The sequence below is a fragment of the Myripristis murdjan genome, chromosome 3 (assembly GCF_902150065.1).
Source record: "Myripristis murdjan chromosome 3, fMyrMur1.1, whole genome shotgun sequence".
Lineage (NCBI taxonomy): Eukaryota > Metazoa > Chordata > Actinopteri > Holocentriformes > Holocentridae > Myripristis > Myripristis murdjan.
In genome coordinates, this window is record NC_043982.1 from 22,731,193 (window position 1) to 22,746,019 (window position 14,827).

Sequence of the window (14,827 nt, forward strand, 5' to 3'; positions counted from 1 at the left end):
TGTGGTCTTTGAGTCAAACTGACCCGTGTTCACTTTTCTTTTATATTTAAAATTATATTTTCTTCCATATAACTGCCTGAAAATGGCAGATGGTTCTCTGTTACACTCACTTCAAATAAAATTGATGATCACTACTTGCATTGAATTATGGATATATATATATATAATTTATTTATATATATTTTTTTTTCAGTTTCTCCCCTCCTGTGATATTCCCTGGTCAATTTGATCTGCCCATCACTGGGTGGTGCTGGGTGGTGGTCCAAACACTTGAAATGATTTCATTTCATTTTCACATATACCAGTCTGCGATAATCCATCCATTTATATGCCTGAGTTTAACTATTGTCAAAATAATTCAGAATTTCTGCTTTTTTTTTTTTTTTTTTTTTACTAAAAAATGAGGTATAATTTTATGTAAATGAGGTCTATTGACCAAAAAAATGGTAAACTGTTAATTTTGAACCCTGCTAAACCTTTTAAAACATCTATTATCTATTATATTATCTATTAAAAATTATAGGCTTTTCTTGTTAAAAACAAAAAATAATATTTGTTGATGAGTTTTTAAGTGATCATGTGTAGACACAATCCAATTCAAATAATGGATTTTTTATGCATTCTGTGCAGAGGCTATAAATGCAGTCTCTCTCTGAATTTCAAATTGCATTTAAAAAAAAAAAAAAAAAAAGCCGCCAAAGCGTGGGAAATGACTTTGGGCTGCCTGCACAAAACCAGCATGGGCCCAAAGGTACAAAACTTGCTCTGGACCCAAATGGGCTGGCCCACACTGGGCCAACATGGGCTTTCTGTGGGCAATCCACTATTATGGGCTGCTTACGGAGAGCCCGTGGTGAACTCAGAGCTCTGGGCCTTGCCTGGGCAAGCCAGCACTGGGCCGGTGTAGGTTTGGTCTGGGCTGGCCCTAGCCCACAGTGCCCACAAAAAGCCTGCGTGGGCCCCACTGGGGCATGTTTGCTGGGGGATGCTGGTCACCAGCATGGGATGCTGGTCCAACAACATCCCATGCTGGTCCAACAACATCCCATGCTGGTCACCAGCATGGGATGCTGGTCCAACAACATCCCATGCTGGTCCACCAGCATCCACCAGCATTTCCATGCTGGTCCACCAGCTACACCAGCATCAGACCAGCACTAACCAGCATTAACCAGCATAGACCAGCAAAGAATCCATGCTGGTCTATGCTGGTTTTTTTAGCAGGGACAAAATAGAAATTATTATTATTATTATTATTATTATTATTAGAAGTAGTAGTAGTAGTAGTAGTAGTAGTAGTAGTATTGTTGTTGTTGATAATTTATTTTTGTCAGTTAAACCTGGTACTACCAAAATAGAGGGAACAGTTAAGAGTAAAACCTCTTTTTCCGGCAGCTGGCACACGGCAGCTCACACCCGAAGAGGAGGGCAGGAAACTTGCACGGTCTAAAATAGCCAGATTGATTTTCCTGCTGCATGCGTTGGTCCAGGATATTCCAGCGCAGCTGCATCACGTCTGGGAAGAGAAGCTGCTGCTGATCCCAGACTGCGGTTTCTCAGCTCCTGGACATCGCGCTCTCACTGCATGCCCTCAAATCCATGTTCAAACTTTGATATCACAGCCCTATTTATATTGCTCCAGGCCTTTGGCTACAGTCATCATCATCATCATCATCATCATCATCATCATCATCATCATCATCACAACAACAACAACAACAACAACAACAACAACAACAACAACAACAACAACAACAACAACAACACCAACAACAAGTATTCCGTTCTAATAAATAACAAAATGAACAGCACATGAATTTATCTATAAATGGAAAAAGGTGTGTGTTTAGGGATGGGGTGCTTTCACGTTTTGAATGCCTTTACAGAAATGAAAATGGACAAAAAGGAGAATATATTAACCCGACCCTAGTTTCAATGCCACACAATTATCACATGAAAACTATTCACGATGTAATAAGTTACATTAAGTACCTCATACTGTAGGCCTATGCACCATATATTGCTATAGGACTATTATGAGGGCTATTATGAGATAAAAGAGGACCACAAAGTAGGCTCTGACAAGTTCATTACGCACTGAGGCGCCGCCGCAGGTCCCTACAGGTTATTTATGACTATCATAGTATATCATAGGAGATTAACAAAGACTGTAGCCCATATAAAATACATGCGATAATATGGCTGTTATCACTGCTGAGTTGTACAGACATAGTAAAAGTCCCTGTGAAAACATCAGTGGATTATAAAGGATGTTTCTAGCAAACTTCTGGCACAAACAACAATAACAACAACAACAACCATGCCACAGGATAATTAGAGTATACACTGAATAGGGTTTGCTCAGGAAATGGTTAATTCTAGGGGGTCGGGACTTCTCCGGAGACGCTCTCCCTCCTCTGTATGACATCACGACTGGACAAAGCAGCAAGGAGTGGTTTCTGTGCAGGGAAGCGTCCCAAATCAATGGAGCATAAGCGCACACTCTGAAAAAAAAAAACAAAACAAAACAAAAACAAATCAGCTATCCTGTCGATTCATCTCACATCTAAACAAGCGGTTAAGCGCGTCGGTCCAAGTAGTTATGACAGGAATGAACATTTGGCTGTAACGACAGTAAGATCGCCTGGTGTACTGAGAAAAAGACTCACCGCCGCTGGATGGTTGGTGATTTATAAGTTTCTTTCTCCTAACATGGTAAGCCCTTAGACATTTGTTTGGAAAGTAACACTGAGTTAAATGGCAGAATATCATAGTACTGGATTAAATAGCCATATAAGGGTGTTTTCAAAGACAAGCAACAGCTGGGGAACAGAGGAACCCCATGAACTAACGGGGGAAACTGTGTGGCAGAGTTTGCTCACCACTTTAACTGGTTCAGGATCGTGTCTGTGGCAGCTGCTGGTTTAGTTTCAAAGCAAATTATAGGCTTAATAAGAGTATATTTTTCATTAGTTTTATTCTCACCGATGGAGCTGCGTGTAACAGTTATGAATGAAGTGGAGTGCGCCCCCCCTTGACAAAAGTGAGCACACCACTTTGTCTATGTGTAACTTTGATAATTCTCAAAATGGTGATGAAAAAGTACCCAGAAAGTCCACGTTTACTCTTGGCAAATGTTCCATCCTCAGTGTTTCTTTTGGGTCATTTGATAACCACCCTGTCAGGTTAGTGAAGAGTTTACCATATCTTCTCATCCAACATTACCTTCATTTTGTTATATTGAGGATATAATGCTTTGATTATGGATTTGTTATTTGCTTATTCTTTGTGCTCTGTGTTGCAGTGAGGATTTGGGGGAATACTGACCCCATTTTGCCCCCATCACATGATAGTGTGTGTAGCTGCAGGTACAGCTTCCTGTAGGATGCAATAGTTTCTCAAATAGTGCCTGAGAGGAAATGATAACAGATTAGTAAAGACAAGTAGTAAAGACAAATGGGTTATTTTACATGGATTTTTACAGATATTTGACTCGATTATTCTTTAGTTAATGCTCACAGGTGTGATACAAGACAATTTATGTTTTTAATTTCTGTCAACTGCTGCTGCCACTGTCGATATGTCTTCTGTAGTCTTAAGTATTAATGTTGCAAGACCTTTCGAGGGGGGTTGAAATGTTTTATCTTGCTCTGCAATGAGAGTTTGTGGCAATATCTCCCATACTGGATTTGTTACTGCTGATCTATAGTACTGCTAGGCATGAAAGAGACATCTGCCTTAGAGCTCTCACCCCCACTAATTCACTTGCTGATTTAAAAAAAAAAAAAAAAAAAAGTAAATGCCCATGCTGAAACCTTTCCAATACTGATATTATGTTATTTCTTACTGTAGTGAATGTGATCCAGTACACTTGTGAAATACAAATTTGATTTTCAGTGCTGTCAAAGAAAGTTGAATAATAAAATTGTTATGAGACTTCTTAGTCAAGGAGTTTAAGCCATAGACTTAAAAAAAAAAAAAAAAAAAAAAAAAAGAAAAGTTTAACCTAACCTAATATGTCTCAGCTGACCAAAATAATGGAAACTCCAGCACCACGTCCCATTTCAGTGGCTCTGGTGAATCCGTACTAATGTGGGCCACATTTCCTGTATGGAAATAATCAGGGGATGACTGGAATAAATCCAGTCATCCCTAAGAAGGCTAGGTAAATTGTAATCACCGCTGCCATAATGACTCTAAATGCTCGCTTTCATCCCATGATGTGCCACTTCCTTGATGGGACTGGTGTCTTCCAGGATGGAAATGTCCCCATCATTAAGGCATGAGTGGCCACCCAGTGGTTCGAGGAGCTTTACAGTGATGTTAGCCATATGCCAATGAGAGTTTTAGGGCCCAGTGCGGATCAGTCAAACTCATTATGTTAATAGTGATCCACAGTGACCTTCTCCTCCAGCAAATGAGTGAACTAAAGCACAGTGGTGTTTGATAAATGACACCCTGTCATTACAGAGCCATTGTCACTAAGGCAAAGCTTCATGATTGGTGCTGCAAATTGCCACACCTTTTCTAAAAGAATAGTGTGATAGTCTGATGACCATGGTAAAACTAAAAATGTTAATGTACTGTGAGCCACTTCTCCAGTGTCTTGCTTATCACCTTTTTTTTCCATTTTACTTCTGTAAGAAAAAACTCAATAATCCTTAGCAAAATCAAAAAGTCAAAATTTTAAATGAATTCCATTAGTGATTATGGCTTAGAAACTAAGGAGCAATCACCAAATGAAATTCAAGACCATTCAGATTGTCGAAACAGTAGCTGAGTAAACTTTTTTTTCCATTTTATAATGGCTTTCATTTTAGAGAACTGCATTATTAATTACATGAGCAGTCTTGAAATCTGAATGATGAGATCACAGTTAGTTTGCATCATGACTTTTGTCTTGTGTGGGGCTGAAAACTGAACCCATTGTCTTTGCGTTCAGTCCACTGAAATATGTAGTCTTGTAGTCATATATTTTTTAGATTGCAGCTGTGCTCAGCTTGTGTTGACTTTTGACAATGAGCTGAATAATAAAATGTCAGTAAATGAAAGGGGAAAAGGGGATTTACTTACTGGCATGGGGTTGGGAAAGTACTTTGAGTCATTCAATGAAAAGCCTTTGATGGCTTCCTGGTGTCTGGACAAGAGCGTCAGACAGTGGTTTAGTATGGGCATGTTGGCTTACCTCAGTTCATGCTATTCTGAGGACAACAGTGCAAACCAAGAATTTACAAATATATTCAAGATAATATTGTCCTCCTGAAGATGACTGTTGTATCATGTGTCAAAGGTTTCCAGCTGCCTTCCTACTGTATGTCTCTGCTTCACTTAATCTTTATTCAGCTTTTTTGATAAACTGTACAGTGTGTAGTGAATGGCCAGTAATCTGTTGATAGCACGGCAGATTCGGAAAGTGTCCCAAGCATGCTGAATTGGTCTCTGGCAGGCTAATGCCTTCTGAAAGACATACAGAGAGCAAGTGGTGAGCAGCGCTGTTATGGAGGCTTTGTGATGAAGTTGCATGACTGCCCACTTCCCCTCTGCTGAGCCCATAAATGGAGTCTCATGAAAAGACCTTTGGTAAAGTGAAGAGCAGAGGTAGAGCTCAAGGTTAGACCAACATTGTACTGACTCAGTTAATGCCAAAAGCGCAAATAGTTGGCAAAGGAATCTGTTTGATGCTCTCTCTAGCTTAAAAGAGCATTTAACCCTTTAGGGCCCTTACAGATTGGCAGTCAGCAGCTGATATGTTTGTTATAGATACATCTTGTGCTGCATGAGAACATAACACTGGTATGGGGAAAAAAATGTGGCACATTAAGATGCAGTCATTACAGTTGGACAACAGGAAATCTAATGCACACTGACATTATGTTTCAAGAGTGGCATGCAGAACATGTGCCAGAATGTGAAGCAATACCTTTAATACATTGCTTTACATTTCACTTCATCTGTATCCCAAAAAACATTGAGTGGGGATTTGCTTTTAAAAGAACAAAATGTCTTGTTATATCTTGTTTTAGTGAAAAACTTTTCTTGTTGTAATGACAACTTTTTCTTGCTGTAACAAGATATTTTCATACCAAAACTTTTTTGTCTTTATTATGACACAAGTCATCTTGTCTCTCATTATAACAGCAACATGTTATAGCACGTTTTAATGAGAAACAAGTCTTGTATTTAATTTTTATCATTAACGTATCTTGTTTTACCATGAAACATTTCTCATTACAATGAAATCAGCTGTCTCATCCTAACATTAAACATCTCTTGTTATAATGAGAAAACATCTTGTTTTAAGAAGAAACTCATGTTTATACAAGAAAAATGTTTCATAGCCTAATGAGATATAACAGAAGGAGAAATAATGAATTGAGAATTTGGCTTTTTCACTATTTGATCTAGTTTTATTTCATGCCTGGGTTGAGACATAGTAAGAATCTGCTGTTATTGAGCATAAATACGACAGCGTCCTTCTGCCATCCATGGTTTGGGCCGTGGTGTTGCCTCGCTCCTTTCTGAAATGCTGAGTGCCAGCTCATGGGGAATCCATCAGTGACTAAGACTTATCTTATTATAATTAGAAACATGTTGGCCCCATAACCTCAGCCACACCCCTAATTCGGTCAAAAACTGTGACTGGACAGTGATTACACAGCATCTTGCCTTGACTATGTCATTGATTTGATTGAGAGGCAGGGAAGAATCCCATGTCATTTAGAGAAATATAATGATATGCTGAGCATTTTGTTGTGTCACAAGCATCACACAGTGGAAAGAAATATAGTCTAGAAGAATGCATTTCAAGGTAGCTTGAATTAATTACTGACACAATTTAAGGATTTGATAAACCTTTAAAAGCAAATTGCCACTTGGTGTTCCTCAGGACAGAGATGAAGCAATACAATGTAGGCCAATAGTTCTGTTTCTCATTTTGGCATGATTTCCGCACATCACCGATGAAAGTAATGCTGTGTGTGCACTGCATTTCCCATTGTTCTGCTCTAATGGTTGCATTCCAATGTTGCACAAATTCCTCCATATAATTGGTGATATGATCTGGGATCACTTGGTGTTTCGGGTCATTCAACATCAGACACCTACACACTGTAAAGGCCCAGCACATTCTTGCTTGCGTGCAAGCATGTGTAGTCCACAAAACACACCACTAGATCCATGGCAACCTTGAGAATCACTGTGCAGCCTCTTGGCTGATTTTGTTAGCACCCCTTCCAGAAAATATGGTAGCAGGTGCAATTGTTGCTTGTACTTTCTGAAATGTGCCGTTACATCTTTCATGCCAGCATTAGCAATGCCTGCTGTCTACCTGTCATCCGTTTTTGTCCTCCCTGGGTATTTTGTTTACAGCTAGCTGATCCCATTCTGCCATAGTGACCCCTGTCAGGGATTACCCATAATAGTCCTTATCCAGCTCTCACAGACTCACAGACATTTGCCTCCAGGGTATGCCTGGGAAGGAAGGAATAGAGAGTCAAACAGAAGGACATGGATAACTCCTCAGACAGAAATTAGTGTACAATAACTGAGAGGAAACAGACCTCCACGGGCTTTCCTTTTTGTGTTAACGTTAACAATGTAAATCTTTCATTGCTGTGAAAGCAAATGGTGAGATCATTGGTTACAGATTGTTGCTCCTCTCTTGCAGTGTAAGAAAGGATGTGCCTCTTTTCAAAAACATCTCTTTCAAACCCAACACAGAACACTGAACAGAAACACTACCCAATTTATTGCAGTGCAGCACCCTGAAAGACAATGTAACACACCACAACTCAGTACATCACAATGCAGAGCAGTGCTACACATGGCGATGCTACATGATTAACTGAAACAGCACATGCGACACAACACAGTACATAGCGAACTGACACAAAAGAATACAATGCAAACATCACAATGCAACCCAAAACAGTGTTGGAAATGACACATCCAATAAGTGTGGCTCAGTTTAGAACTGTCCCTTCTGTTTTTATGGATCTTGAGTTTTGAGATTAAGTTCAAAATTTTATGTCATCAAATTCCATTGCTTTATTTGATGGTTATGCCTTTCTTTTCTTTCCCCTCCCTTCTTCATCTTCCTTCACTCAGTTTTCTTCTTTTCTCTTCTTTTAAATTGGTCCAGTCTAGTATGAAAAATTTCCTAAAGTTATCTCTCTCAGACAAGACAATATGATGATGTTATAGGCCTGCATTTTCCTTGACCTTTGGGTTGCTTAACTCAAAACATGGAAAAAAAAGTATTGGGAAAATGTGTTTTCATATGAGCTGCACCAGTGGTAGTCAAACCTCCAGCTCCTACCTTTTAAAAACAGTAAAAATATCAAGTAGAAACATAAAGAAAACAAATCAGCAAATAAATACAACCATCAGCACATGGTGTCTGTGTCACTAAAGTACTGTTTAGACATTTTCTAACTTCATGTATATGATGCCCTTTAGACTGGTTCCCCTAAAAGCAGCTTGACCATGTGATGTGATCACACTTGTTCTATTTTTATGTTTATTCCCAAAATTCTGAGCCCACAAAATGCTGAATATGTTAGTTCTATAATAAAATCCTGACCTCAGCCTCTCTCTCTTGCTCTCTCTCTCTTTCTCTCTCTCTCCCTCTCTCTCTCACTCGCTCGCTGTCTATATCAATGAAATTATTTAGTTATGGTAGCTGGCAGAGGGTTTTGTCTGGCTGTAGTCACTCCAAATGTTAGATGTCTTCACTGGTAAGGCGACAGTAAAGGCCACAGGAAGAATGACTCGGCTGTCTCCTGTCCTCCTTGGAAATCCCCCCTTAGTCATCTTAGCTCTACTCTTTCTAAAAAAAAAAAAAAAAAAAAAATGTACGATGCTGTACAATACTGAAGTAGTCAGCCCAAAAATCCACAATGTCACATAAGATTTTAGTCACAAAAAAAATTGTACTTGACATTCAAATCTTTCCATTGCATTGTCTTATGTGGCAAACCACACCCACCTGGGATGTCTAGCAGGTTGAAATAAAGGGGAAAAAAATGGTTGCTCACTTAACTCTCCCTGTCTGTGGTTATATGTATCTTATCTGATACTGCCACCTCAGGTTTCTGCATCGGCAAGGAAAATGTGAGTGGGGAAAGTGAACAAGAAACATTCTCCTCTCTTTTGAGCAAGGCACTAAACCTTGAGTTGCTCCAGTGGCGCTGCTCAGGGGCCAGCAGTAGGAGACTGTGGTTGGGCGGCTCTATGAGTGTGTGGAAGTTTATGACTTAGAAACAGGGTGTTGCAGCAAAAAAACATGCTTACTTGGTATTCTTTTCCTCGATAAACTGGCGTAAAAATGTCTTAAAGGAACAAGCAAGATATTTTACCTTTTACTGCAGGCTTTCCACCCAAATACTAGTTTCTGGGTGATTTGGTGAGGTTTCCAGTTTGCTGTAGTTTTCCCTGCCTACTGATACTCCAGCACAATGGGGCAGGATGGGTATTATTTTGCTGTACATCTGAAAAACTCACCACCTCTTTTCAAAAACAATGGCACCTATACCTGACATAGCCTGTATCCCTCAGCCTTATTTATTTTATTTTTTTTTTTTTTTTTTGGAAAAGGCTGTTGCTGTTTGTCACAGGTAAATTTTTGAAAGTTTTAGTACTGGGGTGCTGGAAGACGGGGGTCATCACAGCAAACTGGGATCCTTGCCAAATCTCACAGAAATTATCTGGACGGAGAAATTTGTTCTAGCTTGAATCAACCTTTTTATTTACTGATCAGAATTGAGCTATATTTTATGGGTTCAAACATATGGAAATTTGTTTTGACACCAATGGTCCAGTAATTTATGACATACATAACAAAGATACACATAACAAACACTATTTACTGTGCTGTCTTTTAACCTTCCTACAACTTTATGTTACAGTACTCTTGTATCTTTGATCATACCGGTCTGTGTTGAGTCTCCTCAGATGTCTGTGTTTTGTCCCTGCAGTGCTGTGTCTGAAGAGGTCAACCCACGCTTTGAATCCCCCCTGGAAGACCATGCTGTCCCTCCTGCTGCCCGCAGTGCTGGTTGTCCAAGCTTTAGGTGGGTGTTGTCCCTGCCCAGGCCCTGCCATTATCCCTAGATCACAGTCATCGCTGTGGGAAATGCCACCACCGGTTTAACAATACGCCCTGCAGGGTCTATTAGTCTTCCCCCTTCAAAGGCTTCACTGGGCAAAACAACGGTTCAAATGAGGCTACTCCCAAAAGTAATATGCCAAGAGTTGGAAGGCTATAAACCCTCCATGTTTAAACTCTTATTTATTCAGACTGGTTGACGAAGAACACATTCTTATTTATACAAACGGCCTGCCTTGGGGAGCAAAAACACATTTTTCTAAGTAATTCCAGTGAGTTTGATTTTTAGAGGGTCGTGACTCTATGATACAGCAGTATGTTTTTTTTCTGTTATTCTTATTATTCAGCTTGTAAAGCAGAATAGCTTTGCCCTTCTCCAGACAGGTGAAGAGTAGTGCCTGGGGCTAGGATAAGGCCTTGACAAAAATTTGCTAGAGGTGCACTTTTTTCTGCTGTGACTCAGAAAATGTGGTGTGGGAGTCCTCCTCTCATATTTATAACACAGGGAAGCAGGGTGTTGGCTGATGTTGCAATTGAGGATACATAACTCATGCTCAAAGTTTCACTTCAGTAGGAAACGCGCTCGAGGCAAAATCTGTGTCATCATAAAAAAGAAACAAATGGCCAGCACTTGCTCAATATCGTCTCACGACACGGTAAATAAAAGAAGGGAATTGGGTATGTCAAGGAAAGGATCAACACTGCATATATTTTAGCACTATATTTCCACCAGTCTCTGTGAGGCTGACTCAAAGATTAAATTCAAATTCCATTGTGGGTGATATTCCTTTATATGAGTTTATAGCCTGAGACACTATACACTCTATACATGCACCTGGAGACCCACCTGGAGACCCACCTGGAGACCCACCTGGAGACCCACCTGGAGACCCACCTGGAGACACACCTGGAGACCCACCTGGTCACCAGGGATGGAGAAGGAGAAATTCATTTCTGATGGGTTTCTATTACAACCAAAATAATAAATTTTCTAACAAAAGGCTAAACCTGTGGTGTTCCTTAAATAGATAACTGTCTGTTCTATGATTAACGTTGCCCCATAAATTTAAAACTAAAAACATTATAGCTTGCTGCTGAGCCATAAAAGTAACTGGTGACCTGGTTTGCTAACGACAATGTCTTTTTCTTTGATCTGTTATCTGATAGGAGGACAAGAGGGGGAAGAATCACAAGAATCGCTATAATTCCAGATGTGTGTCACAGATGATCATGTGCGGCTAGCCTCTTAAAAATTAAAATGGTTAAAATGTGTGAAAAGTGTTTTTCATTCAGACAAACGTCCATTATTTTGAAGGAATAAGGAAAATAACATAGATTTCTTCCGTACACAATCTATTTCCCCTCCTGCTGCACTGTGCAAATTGTGGTCACACACTCATGGACCACCTGCAAGAGATGTTTAGTTGGTTGCATGTGCAGTGTGAGTCCAGGCTGCAGCCTGTTAAGGTTGACGCTGCCTGTGTACAACAAGGAAATGCCAAAGCAACACTCATCAAAGTTGTAGTGTAGTTGATAATCTCTCCATGTAAAAATAAATAAATAAATAAATGAATAATCAGGTAATCTTTTAGTTACACCACTACTGTTCATGTGAAGTGGCCATTCTGAGTTGGTTTTCTTTATTCTTGGGAAGTAAGGGATGCATGCAGGTGTGCCATCGGTCTGGATGGTTTGGTGCTTGTTTGATCCCAAAGTCAAACAAATGACAACATGACAACATGCCTCTAGTCACACATTTCAGTCTTGACTCAGTGGACTTAAGTACCTTCAGCAGGTGATTAGAGTTGTATTCTGTTTCAGTTCTAATGGGAGTCCGGCCTGCTCATTACTGCCTATGTGGCATCCACTGCCTTTACAGGGGCGAGGGGGGGGTTACTGATGGAGCCACTTAATTTGCTGGTAGTGGGCTATTGTAGCTCACGCAATGATCTCCTTTCTCTCTCCCAACTGGAGCACCAAGTGAATTAGTTAGAGTCATTTGCTATTATGCCTGGACATGTAACATTACTGTGGGAAAAAAAAATCGCTCTTTGCATTGTGAAGCTGCCAGTGTTATATTATATACATAGCTATATACAGTACATAACGTGTGAGTAATTATAACTATATGGATTTCACATTTTATGAAGAGTCCTTATTGTAATCCTACTTTTTTTATTCTGTGTTTAATAATTTATTTTGAGCACAGCTATAGCATGCAGTTGTAGCATTTTTCAGCAGTATAATTATTGTCTGGGAAATGAGTTCAGAGTCAAGTTGGTTGCTTTTGATTTATAAACAAACTTCTTGGGCTGGCGTTGGCCATAAAAACAGATAAACACATACATGCATAGGAGGATTTATATGAGTAAGTGGGTGTGTCCTTGTGTATCTCTCTCTCTCTCTCTCTCTCTCTGTGTGTGTGTGTGTGTGTGTGTGTGTGAGTGTGTGTGTGGGTGTGTGTGGGTGTGTGTGTTGATGTGATCCAGGGTCTCCTGGGCCTCTGGTCTCCAGGTCTCCGGTTAGGATTACTGGCTGTAATCTTCCTTGTCTTCAGCAGTGTCACTGCTCTGTAACACCAGCCAATGCCCATATCTGCAGACAAGATTACATTCTGGGGTTTCTGCCGCAGACTTCCCCTCGTGAGAGCCCTATTTGTGGAGGAAAAACACAAGCAGAATACATGCCAACGCTGTCATTCCAGTGCAATAGCATTGTGTCTGTAGCTCCCAGCTCTCTCCTGACTCAGAGGAGTCAGATGATGGATCATTCCTGGTGAAACCACTCCCTGATGTTGCTCATACAGCATAGCACAGCTGTTGTGTCAATGCAGCCATGGAGAGGGCTGTCTGTAATGAGTATTTTATTAATTAATTAATTTATTGCATATTTTGATAACACGCTATGGGAGAGTGTTAAGTGCATTCTTACTGGAAAAAATTTCTCTATTATAGCCTACAGGAATATTGGTTGTCTGAGGTACTTTTTAGGACTGGGCAATTTATTGATGTTATATTGATATCATGATTTGACAGTAGATGTTGTGTGGGATTTTGGATGTTGTTATATCGTGGTCAATATAGCCTGGTTGGTCAGTATATTTTACATTATTAATGATGTTTATCAAGATTCTTTTATGTAGTATGAAAGCACGAACAGTCATCCAGACAATAATGTCACCTTATTGATACTGGGGTATTTGGTTAAACATATCATGATATGTGATTTTGTCCAAATGACCCCCTGCCCTTGGCAATGTGGCTTTGACCCTTGACCTTACGGATTGCTTATAATATTGGTTACCAGGCAGTTAAAGATTATATTTCTCTTGCACTCACTGAGAGTCATTCCAGACACCAGTGTCAGCGAAATGCGTAAAATGTCAGTGTACAGTAATGGCTGAACAACAACACCAGCACAGTACAGTAACACCCTTGGCTGGCTCCAACACTGCACACAGCAGTGTCAGCCAGTGGCAGAGCTAACAGGAGGCTGTCTAGCTAATTGCTTGTTGTTGTCATGCTCTCTGTTCAGTTAGCACAGCCACCAGGCTGCCAGAGCTCACCGTGTGCAGCTCTTAGCACCCAAACAATGAAAGCAAAACTGTATTCATGCAAATGCAGAAATGGCAAGCTGACCTGATTTCACTCTCAATGATGGGAGTAGTGAGGTAATTCAAATTAATTAGCATAATTGGATAGATTGCATCTAGTGGGGCAGTCGGTGGGTAGACATTATGGCAGGGCCCTGGAGCGTGAAAATAGCCCGCTCGTGCCCGCATCTCTGGTGTACTTTTTAAAGGTCTGCTAACTGTGAATGCCCTCTTCCTGTCCTCCTTTTCTCTTCACAGCAATTGATTCTGCAGAGAGGGGACGCTTTAGCCTGTGCAGAAATTCAATTTAGGGTTATTACCCCGTATCAGTGATGTTCTTGCTAATTTGATTGCGTCCAGTGAAGTATCCTTTTAAAAACAATCGAGGACAGGCTAGACAAAGATTGCTTTCGCCGCAATGCATACATAATGACCAGTCTCTGTTGGCTTGCTTCTGCTGCTCCCCCCCCTTCCCCACTGCTTTCCAGCTCTTCTTTCCTCACAGTACGCTCATTGAAACAGAGTGCATTACCCAACAAGCACCTCATGATTATTTCAACAAGTCCTAAAAATGCTGCCTTGTGGGATCGCTTAAAAATTGATATGGGTAATACGTTGAGATTGCAGTTCTGGAGGGGAAGAGGGGCCTGGAGCCATATGTGGGTCTGCTACGTGTCTAGTGAGCTGTGATGTACGGGATGAATGGATGCTGATCTGTGCTTGGAAAGCATCAGTGTTAGTGACTTGCTGAGGTTGCAGCCTGGCAGCTGACACAGGGAGACACTTACCTCCAGGGTGATGCTTTGGTGACGTGGCGGTGCTGATATCAGTCACGGTGCCCATAACCTGACCCCTCCTGATGGCGACATCACTCCTCATGCATAAAACAGTGAATCAGCAGGGGATTGGGGAGGAGCTAAACAATTTACAGCAGGCTTTGGCCTCCCTGACTCATCACTGGTTCTTACAGAATTAAAAACAAACAGTTTGCCATCTCATGAGAACATCAGCTTTGACTCCTGTGTATTTTATAGGGACCAGACATAACCTCTCATCATTTGAAATTAGCTGCTCTCAACTCAAACCTGACCCCACAACCCTCCCGCCTCCTGTCCACCACACCGCCTCCT

General features: G+C 40.7%; 1 protein-coding gene across 3 annotated transcripts in view; it reads left to right on the forward strand.

The window, feature by feature from the left end:
- The first annotated feature begins 2,450 nt into the window (after positions 1 to 2,450).
- The window catches only part of cd276 (CD276 molecule), an 84,182-nt gene continuing 71,805 nt past the window's right edge, over positions 2,451 to 14,827 (forward strand). For all 3 annotated transcript variants that reach the window (XM_030048638.1, XM_030048639.1, XM_030048636.1), the window contains exons 1-2: positions 2,451 to 2,715; positions 9,975 to 10,070. In XM_030048638.1, the coding sequence (XP_029904498.1) occupies positions 10,025 to 10,070 (46 nt within the window). In that variant the 5' untranslated portion in view covers positions 2,451 to 2,715; positions 9,975 to 10,024. The remainder of the gene's footprint in view (positions 2,716 to 9,974; positions 10,071 to 14,827) is intronic.